This window comes from Heloderma suspectum, chromosome 1 (assembly GCF_057233095.1).
Source record: "Heloderma suspectum isolate Gila_16-S chromosome 1, 16-S_ref, whole genome shotgun sequence".
NCBI classification, from domain to species: domain Eukaryota; kingdom Metazoa; phylum Chordata; class Lepidosauria; order Squamata; family Helodermatidae; genus Heloderma; species Heloderma suspectum.
In genome coordinates, this window is record NC_139458.1 from 298,174,854 (window position 1) to 298,197,517 (window position 22,664).

General features: G+C 40.7%; 2 protein-coding genes and 1 long non-coding RNA gene across 8 annotated transcripts in view; 2 read left to right on the forward strand and 1 right to left on the reverse strand.

The window, feature by feature from the left end:
* Nucleotides 1-13,312, forward strand: part of KCNQ5 (potassium voltage-gated channel subfamily Q member 5) — a 485,338-nt gene extending 472,026 nt beyond the window's left edge. The window contains exons 11-14 of the mRNA XM_084826920.1: nt 5,583-5,691; nt 10,545-10,676; nt 11,523-11,649; nt 12,365-13,312. Coding sequence (XP_084683046.1) covers nt 5,583-5,691; nt 10,545-10,676; nt 11,523-11,649; nt 12,365-13,312 — 1,316 coding nt within the window. The remainder of the gene's footprint in view (nt 1-5,582; nt 5,692-10,544; nt 10,677-11,522; nt 11,650-12,364) is intronic.
* The window catches only part of LOC146359261 (uncharacterized), a 70,087-nt gene that overhangs the window by 36,100 nt on the left and 11,323 nt on the right, over nt 1-22,664 (reverse strand). Inside the window, exon 2 of the long non-coding RNA XR_014786598.1 lies at nt 17,746-17,808. This is a non-coding gene — a long non-coding RNA (uncharacterized LOC146359261). The remainder of the gene's footprint in view (nt 1-17,745; nt 17,809-22,664) is intronic.
* DDX43 (DEAD-box helicase 43) overlaps nt 21,496-22,664 on the forward strand; it is a 42,645-nt gene continuing 41,476 nt past the window's right edge. For 3 of the 6 annotated variants that reach the window (XM_084826921.1, XM_084826924.1, XM_084826923.1), the window contains exon 1: nt 21,518-21,922. In XM_084826921.1, coding sequence (XP_084683047.1) covers nt 21,592-21,922 — 331 coding nt within the window. In that variant the 5' untranslated portion in view covers nt 21,518-21,591. Of the gene's footprint in view, nt 21,923-22,664 lie in introns of all 6 variants that reach the window. The other 3 variants (XM_084826922.1, XR_014786597.1, XM_084826926.1) reach the window with 3 other exon arrangements.

Consider the following 22,664-nt stretch of genomic DNA (forward strand, 5'->3'; position numbering starts at 1 on the left):
TTTGTCCTCAAAGAGTTAACCTGTTGAGATTGTACTTTAGTTGGGTCATCCTTTCAGCATGTCAGCAGAATTTAGATAGAAGTAAGATTTTTTAGACTTTGATCAATGCTTGATTAATGCCAGTATCTGGCAGTTCTCACAAAGCAAGCAAATAGGATGATAAAAGTGTTTCTGTTCTGTTGAGTAGGCAGATACACCTTGGCTTTTACTAACATAGAAAGAACAGCATTGTAAGGAAAAAATGAAAGCCATTTTCATAGTTCCATTCCTGCCAAAGTAAGCCACCAAAAATATTGCTGAAACTGAATGCATGCCATTTATTAACTTAAACTAACTTAGACTGAATCCTATAACTACTTACCTGGGAGTAAGCCCCATTGAACCCAATGAGAGCTAAGCAGATATACATAAGATTGCACTGTGAGTTAATCTATCTCTGTGTACTGCACATTACAGTACCCACACAGGAGGGGCAGTTATTTTACATTATAACTGTGACTGCTATTATTACGTGCTTAATTATATACAGTGAAAATTATAGAGAAGGCATGCATAATATATAACATTAAAATATAATTGGATCATGAACTGCATTTCAAGGGGGGAAATTACTGAATTCTAATTAGCGAATCCTTCTCAAATCTGATAAAAAGTCCTTAGGTGCCTTAAAGAAACATGCAAGTTTCCCATAAAGATCAAATAAAATTTATAGTTTTTCCACACAAGCATCACTGACATTAGTTGTTAAGTCCCTGCCATAATGCAAGGATACTCATGGTAGTAGTGATGATATTAAACAGAAAGGGGATGATTTAATGAGAAAAGTCTCTCCATTTGATGCTATTTTACAAATATTTTCCAGTGTACATCCATAAATATGTCTGAGCATGAACTGCATGGAAAGCTAAACAAACTGATTTTCATCTTATACAACTTTTCGCATCATTTTAAAGGAACCCTGTTGTGCAAGGCTGAAGAATTTCCATCATTTCGTTATGCCATTAAAAAAAGAAATGTGTATGTTAAAGAAGAGAACTACATTCTCTTCTTGTGCTAGTTTTATATTACAGTCAATCCACTAACCTCACCAATTTTTTATGACTTTGAGCCAAATTACATATTACGCCAGGGTAAGCAACCTTTTGGGGCTATGGGCACATTTGGCAATTTGAGAAACTGTCTTGGCACCACCACAAAATGGTTGCCACGGGAAGCATGGCAAAGGACAACCCATCTGCCCAAAAGTTTTAGTACAAGGCAGAGGTGGGGTATGAGCCCCAACAGACTAAACTCGTTCAACCCATAGTTTTCAGCACCAACAGAAAGTTATCTCATAGCAAATACACACACAAACACACACAAATACACACGTATCCATTACAGTCAGTGAAGACTTTATTTGCTTTTTATCCTCCACTCTGTGGGAAGGTGGAATTTCAGGAGGAAACCAGACAGGGAAGGTTTAACCCTCTCTTCCTGGAGCACCATGGTCCTAATCCAAATCAGGACCCCACACACACTTACATGAGATTAAAATATAAAGCCTCAGCTACATGCTAAGCATAATGTGCAGCATGGCCCTTAACACCAGTGAAAACAAACAGAAAATTGTTCTAGCTGGACCAGTGAAAATACTATTATACAGCAAAATGTACAGAAGATATTAAGGACAATAAACCACTATAAGGAGCATTAATCAGAAAAAGAAGTATGATACACCTTGAACACATTGCTATTTATGGGTGTGATTTTAATTATTTGAACCTTTTCATGATGATCTTCAAGGAGCTACATATAAAATAATAACCAGAGTAATTACATACAAATGGTTAAGGTTACTCTGGTGCCAAGGCATGTGGCTTCAAGGAATGGAAGATTAACAATTCTAGAATAGGTCTCCTTTAGCTAGTGTGAGGTGGAAGCATTCAGATAGAAAAGTGGGAGCTTTTCAGAAATTCTGCATTTCTTTGATACACTATGCTTTTGACAGCTTTGAGATAATTTCATGTTTTCAGACTTCTTTTCAATCTTTAATTGACCCCCACCGCAAATAGATGGCATGCAATCTCTAATACACTTTTGTTCCTGTATTTCATTATGTCTATAAATTAAGAGCTCTGTATGTATTGAGTCCTCTGTTATATATTTTACTATTACAATTATCATTAACCCTCAGATAAAGGCCATTTGTCTTCCAAATGTCACTCCTGAGGCTGGAGCAAAAGCACATAAAATACATTACATTAGCAAGCATCCAAGTGTGTGAATGCTGATTCACATAGGACTTTTCACCTATTTCCAACAGTCTCAACTCATTATCAGCAAACTAAGCAATGTTCATGATTGCTGCAACACTTGTTTAGCCATTGCCACCACGATGGAATCATCCGGTGGACCCTTCAGAACAGCATGAGATGACATGGGGGGGGGGGGCAGGTGCACCGCAGTGGAAAGGAGGAATCAACAGAGAACACCACACACACTTTTAGTCTTAAAAAGCAAAGTAGCCTTGTTGGTTGTAACAAAAATATGGACAGTCATATTAGTGTAATACCTTTTATATCTTGCCTAATGAATAGATCTGGAGATCTCAAACACTTGCACGCATGTTGGTGTCCTTTTGGGTGGCTTAATAAAGGTATTAAACTCATATGGATTTTGGAACTTTTATTCCTGGAAGTCTCTGCTGCTCCAAAACCCTTCAATTCATGGAAAAACTCTTTCCAATCCCACCCATTCTCATTCTGTTGTTTTCTATATAATATAGCCAATAGAATTTTAATAGTATTTTAGGAATATCTCAGAACTGAGGCGCTAACATCTACAATTGCAGGTGCTTACAGATGTGCTTTGCATTTCATCTAGCATGTTTTGAGATGATCATCACACTAATTATGCAGCCCTTTAAAGAAACAGCTATGATAACCAGGACCAGTTCAGACATAACACTAATGGGTTGCTTTGATTAGCAAGCGATCAGGAGTGGACTAGATCACATACTGCTTTGCCCCTGACAGTGTGATTTTATTTTTCCTATTTTTCTTCAAGTTGTCTTTCAATGTCTCCTCATATCCACTTATATTTCCCTTAAATATTTACTATTAATTCCTCTCATTTCTTAAATCTACCCTTACTTGATTTTTGTCAATGAAGATTGCTTCCTTCTACAACTCCCCCTCTCCCCTTTGCTCATAGTGAATAATCTTGTAGACTCCTGGCACCTGGTGTACTCTTATTTTCTTCTACAATGTAACAAATGTGGTGTGAAAAGAAATAGAATGCAGAGTCTGACCCTGAATACAAGCCTGAATTGTAAACATCCTGATATGTGATCTGAGTGTGAATTAGAACACTATGAAATGTGAAAAGCCAGTCCCATGTCATGTGAATAGCCCAGACCAGGAAGGGGAGGTGTGAATGGTTTTATTATAGGAGGGCCAGATGAGGGTGCTATGACATGTGCTGAAGATTGTCAAAGTATCAGTTACAGAAGATGGACATGGGCCAATAAAAGAGGGATATCTACAGATGTTTTGATAACAAAGATGGCACTTTATAACCATAGAAATGTCGGGAAGTCGGAAGGAGGTACCTGGCTGTCTAGAACAAATGTCAATCTGTCAGTAACAACAACAATCCTAGAATTGGGAACATGGTATATTATCAACAAAGAACATACTGAACCCCTCTTTGATCTCATGAGCCCCAACAAGGAAAAAAGAGTATAAAACCCCTGAATCTGTCATTGTTCAGGAGGGGCGTGGTTGCATCTGGCTCGTTGTATGTGCACATACAACAGTACCCTCGATCCAACAGGCCATGCATTAAGTGCTCTGGCCAAGTACTTGATAGCGGTATGGTGAGTGTGTGTTGGGTAAAATTCAGGGAAAGGATTTTACTGTCCTGGGCATAGACAGGGCGCAGCTATCTGTGTTCTGTCATACTCACTGTTGGTTTGGATATAAGACAGCAGGCTTGGGCATGGGTCTGGCCGACACTGCATCACCGTTGCTTCAGTGGGCCATTTTGCGGCGGCTGAACCAATATGGAACTGAACAACAAACAGGGGCTAACTGTATATTTAGTCATTTAATGCACCACATTTGGGTAACTAAGTTTCTACCTTAAGAGGCGCGCAACCTCTTAAAGCATCAAAGAAGGGTGCAGCTTCTTGAGGATTGTTGGTTTTGGGCTCTAATCTAAGAGGCATGTAACCTCTTGAGATTCAGGAGGCTTGAAGCTCTTTGAGATTTCTTTGTAATTAAGTTTGTACCTAAGAGGCCTGTGTCCTCTTCAGTCTTGAGCTTCAGAGAGCCTGAAACTCTCTGAGATTTGTTTGTAACCAAGTTTGTGCCTGAGAGGTATATGACCTCTTCAGCCTCAGAGAGCGTGCAACTCTCTGGGGAGGTTCTGCTTTTGCTTATTTCTTTTTATTTCTTCTTTCAATAAATCTCCTTTTCCTTCATCTACATTTGTTGTGTGCGTGTTCTCCTCCTCCTCATAAGATCCCAAACCTCTCAGCCTGATCAACTGAGTGGTCCTGGGAAAATTGAAATCCATATTTCACACCCCCACCTCCTTTTTAGAGTGGAAATTTCCACCAGCCTTAATTTTAGTAGCACCATCAACCTGGTTAAGTCTAACTGGGTTCCTGATTAACCCAGGATTTGAAACCAGCTTCAAACCCTGATTCTAAAGCCTTGCTTAAGCCTGATTTGGTGGCACACTCCTGATTATTTAACCATAATTCAGCCAAGGATACCTGTGATACCACTGCATTAGGAGGAGATGCATGGGTGCTACTGACAATGGCCAGAGTTACTTGGTAGCAAACACATGTAACAAAGCTCCAATTTGTTTTATTTTAAAGAGAAGCTGCCTTGGGAAGCTGTGATTCTGAGAAGTGTTACAAGGAGATACATGCATATGAAACTGAGGGGTGATCTTGTGCAGAAAAACAGTTGGTAGGAAAGCTAAATTGCAGACTTTTCTTTAAAAACAAAACACTGAGGCTTTGTAATATTTATCATATTTAATATTTAGTTTGCCTTACATATCACCTTAGAACTGCACTATATACACCCATCAAAGTCAATGGAAATATGTCTTAGATGGCTGTAGAATCCATTTGGTTCTACATATTACTGAAGTTCAGTACCCCTACCTGTGTGCTACTTCTCCACTTGAAATTGCCCCTCTACCCTGCCACATTATAGCTGTTTGGTAGCTACCATGTACTAAGATGGTGTGTCGCCAAATGTGTAATTTGGGCCTGAGACTTAACTGGTCCAACATCCCAATGCGAACATTAAGTAAAGTAACAATTTACTTTAACTAAATGCTGTAGTAGTGCCTCTCTCCCACAAAAACTCTAATCATAAATGCATTGCCTAAATCATGAGAGAAACTGCTTGCAGCACAATTAGCACTGAAACCTTCATGTTTTATTGCTCCAGTTAAAATATCTCCTTTAATCTGCACTTAATTAACTGCACCAAGCAATTAATGCTATTAACCTTATGATATACACTTGCATTCTATATAGGAATACATATCATTTATGTGGAGTTTATCTATTGCAGCTGATGCCAGTCTTGGTACAGATGATATATACGATGACAGAGGATGCCAGTGTGATGTATCTGTAGAAGATCTCACCCCAGCACTTAAAACAGTTATCCGAGCTATCAGGTAGGTGGAAAATACATTAACAAGAGAAACCCTATGGCTCTTTATAGCCAGAAGATGTACCCAGAAGAAACATCATTTCAATGTTTGTAAGTTGATGGGGAGGTTGTACTTGATTTGAGTTTGGGTCCAGTTGCTCTCCAGGAGATGACACAAATCATCTGGTAGTTGAGATGAAAAACAGACTTTAGGACAGTTCTTCCCACCTTGCCTACTGGATTATCTGCGCAGCAGGTACTTGTAACAAAATTATATATATGGTATGCATGTATGAATAAAGATACATGGAGCTCACTCACTCATGGAAGTACCAATACTTTTAAGATACAGATTCAGAGCTTAAACTTAGAACACACATATTCCAAGGCAACCAAATAACTAGAATACTAAGGCTTTTGGGGGCAGGGGGGAATGAGTGGGTTTATTTCCCATTTCCTATGTGTAATATATATACTTAAAAGTTTTAACGTTTGTGCTTTAGACGTTTTAAAAGCTTTTAGAAGTGTTTGTATAAATGTATATGTTTATTTATAAATTTTTATATTCTTGTTTGTAGATCATCCCCTGAAGGAAAAAAAAGCTTTCCCAAATGCAACAGGCTAAAATAAAATTAGGCAGCTTTGAGGAATTTCTTCTTTCTTGTTTTTGTGTTGCATAAAATGCCTTCCCTCCCTGTTCCATTGTTGAAACAAGCCAACTTCAAACAATGTATTATGAAGCTAGCTGTGGTTACTCTAAAGCTGAAGCAGGAGCTTCCAATCTCCCCCGCACAGCCACAGGATGAGGGGAGGGGGATTATTGTGGATGAATGCATACCAGACACCTACAAGCCACATATCAAGTGTACTGATCCCAATACTGCTGGTCCAAACAGAATCAAAACAGACGTGAGGGGGGGCAAATGTCATGAAAAAGAAATGGCAGGGGCTTCAAATCTCAGCGATATCTGCCACCTCTGATGTACTTCAAATTTAGGTTTGCATATATCACCATTGGGAAAGGTGACATCTAAGATGGCAAGATGTTCATATTTTGCAAATACATGGAGCCTTCCATGCAACTGTCCATTAATCTAGATGAATATGACCTGCCACGCTGCATGTAGTCCACCAGCCATACATGCTGGACTAACAAGAATGGAATAAATGTCTTGTTTTTGACTTATAATTGTATTTCTTGAATTATAATTGTATTTCTTTAAAAGCACATGGCAGGGCATAATACAGGAATGGCGAAATGCATTTGCCATAATGGTCACAAATTGTACAGGTCTAATCGAGATGCTACTTCAAGATTTTTCAGGCAATATCAGCATGCTCCACCTTCATTAATCAAACTGGTGCAGTTAAATAGACATAGGATCCCTCCTGTTTTTCTGACGACCTACCTATCTTTCAATTCATATCATAACACAGGTCCCCCGAACGCAGAATCTCTCTCCATTATTGAATGTACATTTCTCCATATTTAGGTAAATGGATAAAAACATTACCCTCTCTTGGGCTGTGGAGATCTCTGAAGGAAGCATTGTGAATATTCTCCATGCATTAGGCTATTCTTACATGATTTTACCACATGCTGCCCTGGTTCACACATAATGACAATCCAGAGTATAGGTTGAGTATGGGTTGTCGTTGAATCATGGGTTGTCATTGAACGTCGTTGCTGAATTGTGGGTTGTTGTTACATGTGAACACTGCACTATGGTTTCACTATGGGTTGAAACCACAAACAACTCAGGAATAGAATCCATAATTTGTTGTTCATTGTGAACTCTAGGTTGTTTGTGGATAACAACCCATAGGTAAACCATAGTACAGTGTTTGCACACAATGACAACCCATGATTCAATAACAGCCCATACTCAACCCATACTCTGCGTTTCTAGATTTCTAGATTTACAGTGCAATCCTATGCATGTCTACTCAGAATTAAACCCTATTGAGTTCACTGGGACTTACTCCCAGACAAGTGTGCATAGGATTGTAGGCTTAGGGCAGAATCCAACACTGCCCAACTGCTGGAGGAGCTGGCCACCGATTCTGGTCTGTGTGTGGCCAGCCCCACCACTTCTGGTCTGCAAGCGGCCCACTACTGCTTGTGGAACTGCAATTTAGCAGCTCCAGAGGCAAGACCCAAAATGAGTGGAAACACTCATTTCCAGAAGGGGGCAGGTTGGCGGAGCCCCCTTCTGACCTGCCCCCTTCCAGAAATGAGCATTTCTGCCCCCTGGCTCCAACTCTATACAGACCTACTTGGGAATAAGTCCCATAGCTAAATTGGGCTTAATTCTGAATATAGGATTCACAATTAAAGTAGTAGCTTTTTGTTATTCAGCATATCCATGCTAGTCATAGAAGCCAGCAATTTTTAATCATAGAGGTAGGTAAAGGGGTAGAAGGGGGAGGAGGAAGGATACAGTTTATGAATTAAGAGCTTGTTTTACCCCCTTGTGGAAATGTTAGGAAATAATTATTACTTAATTTTCCAGGCTGCCAACTGTGAACACTGGATACAGAATAATATTATAGATAAGGAAGAACTGTTTGTCACCACACCTGCTTCTCAGTAACTTGAGTACATAGATAATAAATCATCTCTTTTCCTGCATATAAAAATAGTTTGGCCAACAAAATGTCAAGGTTCTTTATCTGGTGTACAATTCTAATTCAGATTACAATGGCTGATCTAGAATTTGCCTAGAAGACAACTATGAGGAACATCACACCCATAATTCTCCAAAAAGACACATGAACGTATTTGATGCAATGGCTACGTAACTGCAGAGAAATCCATAAAAATGTTACTAGCCTATTTTCCTTGTGGTCTTCTCTCACATACCTAACTGTATCCAAAATCTCCTGCTGAACTCAGTAGATATCAGTCTGTAAATGATAGGGAGATATACTGAGTACAAAAGGGATATATCCTTCTCCAACTGATCTTTTTCATTCCTAAGTCCTGTAATCAAAATGATATGTTATGCATTACGCCCAGGACATTTGAGTTTATCTGAATCTGACATTAATTATGTAGGTACACCTAAGCAAAACAAATCAACTAAAGGTGCAATCCTACAGGATGAGCTCTGGCTACTCATAAGCCTCCAAACCCGGAGGCTTACAAGTATCCTATGTAGAGCAGGAGGCACCTGGTGCCTCTTGCTCTGCATTTTAGCTAGATGGGCAATGTTGCCCATCTAGTAGAGGCTTTAGGGAGGGAAGGGGGCTGGGGATACCAAGAATGCTTCCTTTCCCCTCCTATGAACTCGCATTTGCGAGCTCAAAGCAGCCGCTAGTGTGGGGAGCATGGTTCCTGGCTCCAAGTGTGGAGCCCTGTCTCTGAGCTCGGATCCAGGAAACCGAAATATCCTGTCCCCCATCCTATGTCCCCACAGGAAATACCCTATGTCTCTGTATTGTGAGAGAAAGATTAATAAGGCACAAGCCAGCCAAAGTGAACCACTTTTTAAATCTTTTCATATCACTGACAGAAATCTAAGCACTTTCCTACATCTCCCATCACAAAGAAAGTTATTTAAAAGTTCTTAATTTTGCTAGATCCTGCCATTAACTTGGGAGAACAGGCTTTGTGTGTAGACAAATATCGTGTCCTATAACAAATAATGTAAATTACCATTTTTATGGAATTCTATTTACAGCACTGTCGAGCTATATAATATCAGAAAGTGGCTTGCCAACATCTCACTGATGGCAAATATGCAGAATCTTATTAAATTATAATAGGAAATGCTTCAACATAAAATAATAGATTTAGGAATGAGTTAGCAGCATAGCTCACCATCACTAATCGAGAGAAGACAACATGTATTTCATGACTGATTTCCCCCTTTCATCATAATCTAGTTCAAACAGTCTTGCTTCCCAAAGCTGCTGAGGTTTGACAACTCGCATTTGAATAAGTGGGAGTTGTGAAGGGGGAGGTTCTGGTGGAGGAGGCAGACCCTCAGGGACTGCATTTTAGGATTATGCTTCAAATCAGTAACAACCAAAAGCAATTAAATACAGTGGCTGCTGGTCTAAACTAATAAACATGGGTAAAGAAGAGATTAATAATTAAAGAGAAACAAACTGAATAAAGATTTCTCTTGCAAAATGAAAATTTAAGTACTTATATGATGCACATGAAGACTATGTTAGGGCCAAACAATGTGACGGAATGCAGATCCATATCTTCAAACGCAGGTCTTCCTTAATCACATATAAAGTGGATGTCGGGTGCATTTTTTATCTCCAGCCAGGCTCACTTTCAGAATTGGAGCCCAGCTTGAGGGTTCGGGAAGAAGGGGGGAAGTCTTTGGGGCAATGGATTGTGGAATGAGAGCAGCAGACAGGGTTCAACACCGATAGTCATGCAACCTTTTGGTGCTTTAAAACGCATCACACACCTCTCTTTAGACATAATTAGGGCAGAGCCACATTTCAAAACATAGGTCTACTACCATTACATATAGTTTGAGTGTTACAAACTGCATTTGTAGAACATGATTAAGTCATTTGGGATTTGGTCATTTGTTGACATCAATGAGAACAGAATCTGGCTTTTAACTTTAGATTAAAAAACTACAATTTTCTATTAGTCTGTAGACTGTGTATCCGTTAAGATGGGCATGTTCTTTAAACAGTTCATATGTTCATTTATCACAGCAAATTAGAAATTATGGAAGAAAGCATTTTAAGCACATTTAATTTCCTGCATGGTTCTCAACATCCTTAGCCAATAAACAGACTGTTCACAATATATGAGTGAATGATCCTATTGATGTGAATTATTATGGCCTTGTTTTAATGTGTAAAGTACATATGGATGAATTAATCCAGATATTTCTTCTGTAGAATCATGAAATTTCACGTTGCCAAAAGGAAATTTAAAGAAACTTTGCGGCCCTATGATGTCAAAGATGTCATCGAACAATATTCAGCAGGTCACCTGGACATGTTATGCAGAATTAAAAGTCTTCAGTCAAGGTATAAAACACATTTGGTGTTTAGCATAGCATAAACTGAGCATAAACATAATATTTTTATGTTTATCTTGACACTAATTTTCCTTCAAGCTTTTGCAGGCTGTGGCCTTCTTCCTTACCAGTTCATTTATGTCTGAAATTAAGAATTAGGTACAATAACTATTAAGACTGAACAACTGATACATCTGCCAGCACCACCAGATAGTTGTCATTGAGGTTTGACAGCTCTGGTAATATTTTAACTGATTCTGGAAGTGACTCCTTCCTATCTCCTAACAGGTATCTAGCACACTGGTTTGCACAATCACAGCCATTTAGAATGTCATGTTGTGTAAATGAATGGACTGTGTACGTGAGGGTTGTTTAGCCCTCACATAACCCACGTTCCCCGGGTTCACACAACATGACAAGCTGTGCCAGGCGCTGGATGTTCAAAATGGCTGCTGGAACACGCTGCAGGCCATCATGGCTTAAATAAACCTTCGTGAGCTGTTTGGTCCTGCGAACCAGGTCAAAGACAAAATTGACAGCACCATCTGTGTGTCAGAAAAAGCAGAAAAAGAAACATCTTTCAATTGTGGCCAGGAACTTTAGATAAGAAATTTAGTTTGCAATCCTATGCACACTGGAAGTAAGCCCTATTGAACACAGTGGGAATTACTTCTACTTCAAACATGAACAGGATTGCAACATTAAAAGATTTAAAATAATAACACTGGAAACCAGTTGAGGTACAAATCCTTTGTAAATGTAAGGATCTGCTAAAAATATACCTTCAGGTCCAGGGTGAAAGTGCTGTTACCTGTTGAAGTGGAAATGCACATTTACATATTTAACTATCTTGCAGGGTTGACCAAATTCTTGGAAGGGGACAAATTGCCTCTGATAAAAAAAGTCGAGAGAAGAATACTGTAGAGAATGAGACAGCTGATGATCTTAGCATGCTTGGGCGTGTAGTCAAGGTGGAAAAACAGGTAACTTCTTTTGTGCAAAATTATTATACTGCAGGGTAGGTGTTCTTGGCACTTTGTACTGTTGTTGTTCTACTGATACCAGTGGGACTGTGCCAGTGTTAAGTACATAGAATTGATCTGGAAGATCATAATACAATACTCCACAGAAATATCTCAGAATTACAGTAAAACTTCACTGGGGCTGCTCAGAGTGGATTGCAAGCTGTCTGGGACACGTTTGATGGATATTACATTCCTTTTTCAGTAAAGAGCTTGATGTAAATAATTCAACTGAAAAGTCATGGAAAGTGCTTTGTTATTTTTTCCAGAGCAATCATTTGTATATTTTGTTACCATTTCCTGGTGGTGCGACATACTTCTGAGGTCTGCTCTGCAGTCATTCAGACCAGAGCATTTACTATAGTGGTGCACACTATATGGAATAATCTTCCCCCTGACATTAGACATGCATCAACAATTTTTATTTTTAGGTGGATGTTGAAGACCCATCTGTTTATGCAAACCTTTCCTGTGTAGTATAGCATGTGCTGTATGTAGATATAGTCTATGTATTGGTCTTTATTTTTGTTTCTATGAATTGTGTACGCCTCTTTGAAAACTTTAGATGTAAGTTATTTATAAATACTTGGAAATGAATGAATAATAAATAAACAAGAATGTATACTTTGTTTAGAATAGTTGGTATTCACAGATTATTTTCTTCTTCTACTTCCAGGTCCAATCCATAGAGTCAAAATTAGACTCACTGCTAGATATTTACCAACAAGTCTTGAAGAAAGGATCTGTATCTGCACTGACTTTGGCTTCATTTCAAATGCCACCTTTCGAATGTGATCAAACTTCAGATTATCAGAGTCCTATCGATAAAGATTTGTCTAGTTCTGCCCAGACTAGTGGGTGTGTATCCAGATCAGCTAGTGTCAACATGCCATGTGGCCTACAGCTTATACTGACACCAAATGAATTTAACCCTCAAGCTTACTATGCTTTTAATCCAGCTATGTATAGTCAAGCCACACAGGTGCCAAATGATGGACCTGTAACTCTATCAGCTAATAATGCACTAAACCAAATAAACCAGACATCTAAGCCAACAGCACCTAAAACATTACAGATACCCCCCTTTTCATCAGTAAAGCATAACAATAGGCTGGAGCCTATTCATAATATCCCTGCGTGCACACAAGAAAATATTTCTGATGTCACCGCTTGCCTTGTTGCTTCAAAGGATAATGGACAAATTGCACAGTCCAGTGTGACAAAGGATGTTTCGTGGAGAAAAAGCCTCGATACAGACGGGGAACTTCTAGTCTCAGTGAAACCAATAGTGCAAATGGATATAGGGAAATCACTGTCTGTACAAAACCTTATACAGTCAACAACAGAAGAACTGAATGTACAGATTACTGGAAGTGACTCCAGTAGCTCAAGAGGTAGTCAAGAATTATACAGCAAATGGAGGGAATCAAAACTATTTATAACTGATGAAGATTTGGAAACCAAGCAAGAAAATGAGACTTTTGAAGCCATTTCCCACCCATTAGTAGAAACAACTCTCTCTACTGACTCTCTAAGGACTGGAATGTCAGTATCATCTCAAAGCATTTGCAAGCCAGGAGACAGTACAGATGCTCTCAGCCTGCCTCATGTCAAACTGAAATAGCATTCTGTGAATTTTGTTTCACAAGCCGAGTAATCCTTTCGGTCATACATATCAGAGCATGGACTATTTTGAGAACCCTTTTATTGCTTTTTTTTAAATGAATTTAATCAGGAAGAAAGGCAGTTGTATGAGTCCATATCTTTTAGTTGCATGAAAATGCATGTTTAGAAGATGGATAACATTCTAAGTTATACCTACAGTACATGGTACTTTCATTTAGTACCGTAGGTATAAATGGGGAATCTACAAAACTAATGTTACAGGTTTATTAAAGAACAAAAGATCTGAACATTTAGAAACCATAGTGTTTCTACAATATGTAAGTAAAATTCTCAAGATATGAAAAGCATTTTGCTTCTGGTTTAAAATAAGTACTATATATCTCCTGAATTAGACCATAGTTAAGTTTACAACAACAACAACAACAAAATATTATCTACAGCTGCTAGTGAAGGAAGCCTGTAATGAGATTAGAAATGGCTGCTATTTGCAAGCTAAAATTAATCAGCTATTTTAGAAGAATGTTGATTTCTGTATCCCTTTGGAGATATAGGACTGAGACAAAATATTTTGCACAGCACTTTTTTTTTAGGTTTTTTTTGTGACTGAACATTTTTTGCTATGAAATGTTCAAAATTCCAAGTCATCAGGGATGACCTTCAATGTGAAATTTTCTCTATCTCAAACTTTCTAAACTCATTGATGGTCTCATTGATGGTCTCCTTGTGGAATGGAATTATTTTTGGGGAATCTCTGCAAGGGAGAAACAGATACTTGGGTTCAGACATAATATTTTTTCCCCTTAGGGTGCCATCCTATTCAGATAGGTGGCTGCCTCCGAACTCGGAGGCGACCGCCTATCCAATGCAGGGCAGGAGAAGCACAGAGGGGATTGCTCTCTCCATGCTTCTCCTGCCCTGCATTTTTGGCTAGACAGCCAATTGCAGCTATCTAGCCGTGTGAGGCCTGAGCGGGGGAGGAGACTGCTGTACGACACATTGGATGTGTCCTACAGGCATTTCCGCCCTCCCCACCCTGGAATACCCCCCGGAATGCCCCTTTTCGGCCGCTCCACACTCCTCTTGCGAGCGCGGAGGACGGGGCTATTCTGCACCGCCTCCGAGGCAGCGCAGAAGTGGGGGGGAGGTCAGTTCTCCAAGAACCACCCTCACCGTGCAGGCTCAGAGGTCAATTCCTGGAAAACCAGATATCCTATGGCCATCTAGCCGCTGTCTAGCAGCCATAGGTTTGCTCCCTTAATGATGTAGTTATTCTTCAAAATTATGTTCTGAAGCTGAATGATAGCACAATCAGAGGTTGGGTAAAAGAATAGCAAGTATGGGAGATCAAAGAGAAACAGTGGAAAGTAAGGAAGGGGATAAAAGGAGACTATACAAGACTTTTTTTAAGGAAAGAGTGTGTACAAGAACAAGTGAGAAATGTAGAAAAAGAAAGAAAGTTGAAAAAAGTTTAATAATACTCCCTTGCAAGCTAGAAAAAAATTCTCCCTCCTCAAAATAATAAAAAAATACTTAGGAAATCCAGCCCACCTGATGTGCTGAAGACTTCCTATCAGATCCTCCAAGCTTTTCTCCTGGTAAGAGCTGAGGGCACAGCTCTTGCCTGCAGGACTTGTTATTGTTTTGGCTTTTTACAACAGGAACCTAAAAACTGGTGTCTCTTTTGAATATATGTTCCAGAATAGTCTCTGCCCCAAAATGCTGTCCACACAGGTTTGTGATCGACAGCTTCCAGCAAACTGATTCCCCCCCCACCTCCTTTTACTTTCTTCCTAAATTTCATTAGGACTGACCCAAAGCAACAATACCAGGAAACATTTACAAGTCTACACATGAGCTTTGCCACTGAAATCTTTAAAGAGTCTAAGCACATTCCAATTCCACTTCCAATTGGTAACCAATATTGTTATTTATGATATCCCCCAGAAATGTTCACCCTGTTGATGCTCATGTGCTAGATGTCCTGTGCTCCACCTTCTCTAATAATTCCAAAAGCATTCCACAAAGTGAAGGGTGCCACTACTAGCTCACTCAGAGCACGTGACGGCTTGTGTGCCAGCCCCGCTGAGAATGAGGTTATACATAAAAATATTGCAACAGTCTTAATAATGGTTAAATGCTGCACATTGTGCCGCAAACTATCTGAAATGTTTATTCTGAAACCGCTGTCATTTCTGCCTCCACCGTTCTTTTATACAGAAGAATTTTCTGAATGTTATATCATAATCGTATTATGTGAAAGTACACACAAAACTGTAAAGTGTTTATACTGTATCATTCATATGAAACCTACGTATGATAAATGCTGTTCTACAGCTTTTGCTAGGTCAAAGCTCAAGTAATAAGTTTCAAGAAAAGACATGTTGAAGCGTATGACTGGCTTTCACTTCCCATATAACTTTCTACATTTTACTTTTATAATTTGATGTATTGATTTTGCTGAAAGTTGATGGCTACAACACCTTTTGTGAGGATAAAAATATTTCCACAGTATTTTCATTAGAGGCAGTAACTGAGGAGGCCCTTGGGCCAAAGTTGCCTTCTCCCAACTGATTTTGCCAATGTCCCAGTTGCCAAAACCAAAGGAAAATGAGAGAAACTGACGGTCTGAATCCATGGCAGGCCATGGGGTGGAGTAGGGAAGCATGGGGCATGGGCCTGTCAAATTGGCCCTTTTCCACAATTAGTTCTAACCAGATTGAAATATTTCCTTATTTAGATATCTGCAGTTTGTCCGGCCACATTTACATATATTGTAGAATACCTCCAACATTACTTTATGGTATTTATTGAGTGCAGCATCCAAGCAGGCCACTCCACAACCAGGGCCCACTGCTGATTCCATTCCACAAGTGGGGCCGCTACCAATTCCATTCTACAAGCAGCGCCCACCACCTGCACAATGGGGATTTAGTGTTTCCTTCAAGAAGCCCTGAAACAAGAGGAAATGCTTGTTTCTGGATTGGGACAGGTTGGCAGACCTCCCTAATGCGAGCTCTGCCAACCTGCCCCATTTCAGAAATGGGCGTTTCTGCTTGTTTCTGGTTCCTAGAGAAACGCTGAATCCCTGATGGGTGCCACTTGCGCAACGGAAATGGCGGTGGCCCCCACTTGAGCAATGGCCCGCTTGGATTTTGCTCGGAATGTTTTAGTGCCTTTTCGTGTTTTATGTGAAATCTCCTAAATCTGTATTTAAGGTTAACCACAGGAGCTAGAGCAAAGACACAAGGCAAGCAACACCTGTACTAATAATGAGACCTGTTTCCCTCTTTAAAAATATGAACACACGATATCATCCTGCCATACCTCTCTGGAGACAACAGCATCCAAATGGAACTCAGTTTCCAGTGTGAGGAGAGCAACTTGCTGCCACAAGGCAGCTACAGTTATTTCTCATAGATGAGTTGCCTACCAGAAACTGCTAATTTTGCCTTAAAGAACAATGCTTGAGTCCTCATAGTGATGAGATGTATGATTACTTTCAAAAAAATACAAACAAATCAGGAATGCCTTTGCTAACGATTTGTATTCTCCCTCTTTGTATTGGCAGTTTTTTACGAATGCTATTCTAAAATTATCCTTTTTTTCCTACTGTTAATTTGATTACATTCAAAAAACATAAATATGTGAAGGTTTTAAGATTGAATCGGAGTATTTATGTGGGATGGTATTTCACATTTCCTCACTTGGAGTTCTTATATGCACAACATAGAATGTTGATAATGTTGCCTACTGAATTGCCTACTGAAGCAATTAACAAAATCAATTTTGACAAGAAGCCTCTCCTGAAGTACTTATTGAGCCCCTAATTATCTCACCATCTGCATGGGGAGTTTACTTTCAAGCTAAATACTACTGAATTCATCACAATGAATGTGCATTACAGGGTGGGGGGACAAAATCAACATTTCTATTGTTATTCACTGGGAGCTCTATACCTGACTGTATTAGAGCATATGAAAGCTGTAAAAACTGAGACAGGGAATACCTTGATCCTTTAGAACAGTTCGGGGACTACAATATAAACAGATAATTGTATTTTGATGCATATGTCAGTGTTCTTGGTTGAAGAACTGAAAATAATACTTTTGATGATGATATTTGTAAAAATATATATTTTCTTCTGGCTCATGATATATTTTTATTTAAATACAAATAGTGTTCTAATCTAGAATTCAGTATGGCAAAGATCGTACACTTTTACTCACACTGGCCACAGTCCTTATATGTGGACTGATATCTTATATGTGTATATGAGATAATCGTACTTACATTAACTGCTGTCATTAAATACGGTGACAGATACTTCTGCCCTTCTGTGACCAGGCAAATCATCTTAAACACTTTATAAATTGCACTGTCCCTGGGTTTGGGCTTGCAGTCATTAATTAATAAAAATCCCTATTAACTTACCTCAACAGGAGTGTTGTCCCAGTTAAGAGTATGCAGGCCTTAGCTCTTACTTTTGCTAAGCATCTGTTGAACATTAAAATAATAATATTCCAATTATTTCCTGAGGAAACCAATATGTAGCTAAATTAATGCATATGTCACATTGACTCTTAAAAATTAATGCACAAAATACAAACAGAAAATGGATAAAGAGAGGAACCTTTTTTTTAAATAAAGCACAGAACAAAGTAGAATTTAGCAGAAAAAGAAAATATATAAGCGAAGGAATAAGGAAAGTTAAAGCATATTTTCTCTTAAGAAACCCTGCTGATTTCAATACAACTTGCTCCCTAGAAAGGGCCATAGTATACATTACATGCAAACACATATAACAGTAGCCTACTGGGCTTTTATGAGAAACCACAGTGTTTAGGGGGCAGGGGATAATTGAGCAGAAAAATGGGGGTGGAGGAGTGGGGTAGTGCTTAACTTTTTCTTGCCTTCTGTTTCTGCACTCTTAATAACTCCTTCCTTAAGCCTACAGTCCTATACACACTTTATCTGGAAGTAAGTCTGGTTAAACTTCACAGGACTTACTTTTGACTAGGTATGCCTAGGACTGTGTTGTAAGTGGCTCTTTATTTAAAGGTGAGAAGGGCTGTTGGGCTAGTATTACATCAGTTTGTGTGTAATGTGTAGTTTGCTTAGAATTTCAGCTTTAGCCCATTCTAAACATATGAACCTTTCAGTAGTCAAAAGACTAACACACAAATGTATTTAGTTTGGGGGCCTTAATAAATAAGCGTAAAAGACCAAATTTGTCCCTGTGTGATTCTATTGACTTCAGTGGATTTACTTGCAGAACAACTTAGTTTGCCCTTCTGAGCCGTTTTTTTTCTTCTACTTGAAGGAATCCTCTTATTTTGGAATGGCTAAATAAGGCAGATTTCAGGGGTGGGTGGGTTATATTTCTGCTTTACTCTCCTCACCACCAAATATTTTAATATTAATCAAATTGACACTAACATCAAAATTGCTACACCTATTTAAGTAGTTTAACAGATTTTATAAAATTCCATGTCATTCAGATACATGTGGGATAATTCCAACAGACAAAACATCTGCCATTGGGAGTGCTGGGAGAGACTCACACAGCCCAAGTATGAGGGAGAAGTCTTAAGAGGCTGATTGTATGACAGTAATGGAAAAATATAAGGGACATTTCCACCAATGCTAAAATGGCTTTAGCCATTACATTAGAATACAATGTTAATTGTAATTTCATGATAAATTGAATCCATATTGTTGTTAATAAAAATGGTTTAAAAAAAACCTATGATGTATGTGCTCTTAACTAGAAGAAATGCTGGTGCTTTATACTGCAGAAGTTCATGTTATGTCTGCGTCATCCAATCCTGGTTAGCCATACTACCAGGGGCGAGCCCATCCATATAGGTGAACTAGGCGGTCTCGTAAGGCTCCAAGTTATGTGGGGTACCAAATTCAAGGAAAAAATACAAATACACTAACGAAGATGTCATCATTTCAATTTCCATGCATGAGGGAATATGCTCTAGGCTGTGGAGGTGAGCAAGGGACCAACTGGGGATGGTGGGGCTAAGTCAGGCTGCCTGCCTGCCTGCCTGCGGGGCCTAGTCCTCCCTCAGGCAATGTAGGATATCCTCCTGCTCCGCTGCTCCTCCCAGTCCAAGGCAGGGAGCAAGAGGCTCCCCCAAGAGCAGCCACTTTCCTCTGCCCTTCGAGGGGCGTGCCGTTGGCCACGTCGCCACGAGGACACAACCAGGACCCTTCTTCCAGGGACCTCCCTTGGGCTTCGTGGACGGGGCTTCTGTTCCTTTGCAGAGCAGATGGCTGTGCTCATCTCCTTTGTTGTTTTTATCAGACCCTCTGTGCTGATACAGGTCTTAGTAAAAAAAAAAAACACTTGGGACATGTTTTATTATGAATGATATTTCTGCTTCTGAAGATGTGTGGGGGGGGTGCCTCTTCATTTACCGGAAAATAGGGCAAAATGTTTCCCAGTTTACCAAAACCTTCAGCCTAGATCTGCCCTTGGGGTCTGGGGGTGGTAGCGCTGATTGTATGGTCCGCCTAGGGTGGCAGTTGCTGGCAGCTAGTCTAGGGCCGCCCCTGCATGCTACAGAGCTAAGAGATCAACACAGCAGGAGTTATACACTACTTTCTTCCCTCACAGCCAGTACTTGGGTGTCCCCTTGGTCACAGAACTCTCTCATGCTCTCCTTTTAAACCCTGCTAACCCATGTTCTGTCCTTGCCTGATGTCAAAACACTATTATTGCCTCCTTATTTCCCTAAGGTCCTGCTAACATGTAAGCTCCAAACCTTTCTGTGGTGCTCAGCAACCTCAGTGCACTCTGTATCTTCATGGGGGAACCTGTAGCCATCTGCCAAGCTGGACGAGATTTACATAGGAGGGCTAGGGTTAAGCCCATCGGATGCATCTTCTCACATGTTAACAGATTACATGCCTATACACTGTACATTTATGAGCATGCTAACATAACTATATATTGTTTGCTGGTCATTGACTGTAACAATAAATGATTAGATTAGATTAGACTATATATTGTTTGGAAAGAACACCAAAGAATGGTGTACATTAGAATTGCTATTGGGTTTTTTTTTACTGATTGTATTGTTTCCGCTAACAATATTTACAACAAAACCTTCATACAATACTCCTCAGTATTACTCAGCTGTTTTTAAGGGCATGATTAAATCCAAAACATTAGAAGTTACATACCATCATGGGAATTATTTTATAAAACCTTTATTTTTAAAAAGCATGAACTAGATCTATGATTCAGTTTTCCTTCTGACTGCTGCTTGCACAAAGATTTTTCAAGAACAAACAATCATGAATTAAAACAATCTGTCAGGGCTAGCAATAAAATTAAAGTCAATGGGATTTAAGCAACCCATGTACAGGATTGTAGCCTTAGACAGCAATCCTAGGCACACTTGCCTGGGAGTATACTCCACTGAATACAGTGGGACCTACTGCTGGGAAAACATGTTTGGGATGGCATTGGTTATTAAAGCACCACCAAAGTGTTTAAAAATATTTACATCTGCAGTGTCTGCTTGCCTGTTTTTCCTTACCTAGCATTCTATTAGGTCTGATGAGTAATTCTGTGTAACTCAAAAAGCTGTACACTTCAGATCACCTATACCAAGGGATAGGAACTCGCAGGCTCAAGACCACTGGGGCCTTCAAGAGTTCCTCGGCCAGCTCCTTTTGCTATTATCTCTGTTCAGAGATAAGAGGGTATTAGAAAGGAATTAACCTTTAAATGCCGTCAATGAATCGATCTGTTGCAAAGACTTTTGAGCCGCGCATTTTGCAGGCAGGAGACCGCTTACTTTTGAGGAGACGTGCAGATGCCAAACTTAACTTCCGACTAACCGTGGTTAGGTGTCGGGCTACTTTTTCCCGTCCATCACATGGCGGGAGGCTGGTTTATCTCACTCACCCCACCCGTCGTTTTTCCAGTATGCATAATCATTATCATGCTGTGTGGCATACGGCGGAGAATTACGCCAAAATCGAGAGGGAAGGGGGGAACGGAGGCCGCGCCCCCACTTCCTTCGGCAAAGAAACTAACTGCGACGCCCCTGAGCAACCGCGGCTCTACCGCGGAGGGGCAATAAGACCACCGTGACTGGGGTTTTAGCAAAGCACCAGCCAATCAGCTCTTGGAGATTAGGGCCGCTCCAGCCAATCAGAGCGGCCGCCGGAATCCGGCGGTTTAGAGCAGCACGCGCACGGATCGCTGGCAGTTATTCGCGCGAGGGCGGCCTGGGCGGCGGCGTTCCGCCTCTCGCCATGTCTGACTGGGAGGGGGACAGCGACGAGGAGGGGCCTCGCGGGGCCCCCACCAAGGCCTCTCTGGTCCAGTGGCGCCCGGCGACGGCGACGGCGACGGCTCCTCTTCCGCGGGCTCGTAAGAACCCAGCCACGGGCGGATACAAGGAGGAGAGCGGCGGCGGCGGCGGCAGGACATGGGGTTCGCGGCCGGCGTCTGGCCGCGAGCCTTGGCAGTCGGGGCCCTTGGAGTATCGGGCCCGAGGCTCCTTCAGAGGAGGAGATAGGGAGCGCGCGGGGTCGCTGCCCTTGCGCTTCCACCTGGATAATGCTCTCGTCGGCGCACTCATAGGTAGCAGTCGCTGCCCGCGTGCGCGAGGTTGTCTTGCGGTACCGGAGGGAGGGAAATCCCGTTTCCCCTCTGTAGTAGGAAGGACGGGGCTTCCTTGCCTCCCCAGCAAAGGAGCATATGTAATACGCGGTGCAATCTTAAGAGTGATTACTAAGAAGGCCCGTTGTTCAGTGGTGCATACTCCGCAGAAAGGGTGCCTGCCATTGTAGCCTCAGCCACTGAAAGGGCCAAGGCAGTACAGGATGGGAGATCATGTTAATGTCACAAGGGGTTTAGACGCATTCCTGGAGGAGAAAGCTATCAGTGGCTGCTAGTCCTGATAACTATATGCTACCTCCGGTATCGGATACAGTGTGCCTATGTACACCAGTTGCTGGGGAACATAGGTGAGAGGGTGCTGTTGCACTCGCATCCTGCTTGTGGGTTTCCTGTCGACAGCTGGTAAGCCACTGTGAATGGAATGCTGGACTAGATGGAATATTGCATGGCTCTTCCTACGTTCTTAACGTTAGACATGAAGGACCTTGTAGGACCTAGGGAGCAAATAGTGCCCTACAACCTCGGGCTGTTACGTTTCCAGTAGTGCATTCTACAAATTTGTAAAATTATGTGTTTTATACTTACAGATATACTGCTTTTCTACCAGAGCAGTCAAGCAGGTTTGTAGTGCAATCTTGGACATATTTACTCAGACGTTAGGCCCAGTGAGTTCACTGGGACTTACTCCCAAGTAAGTATGTAA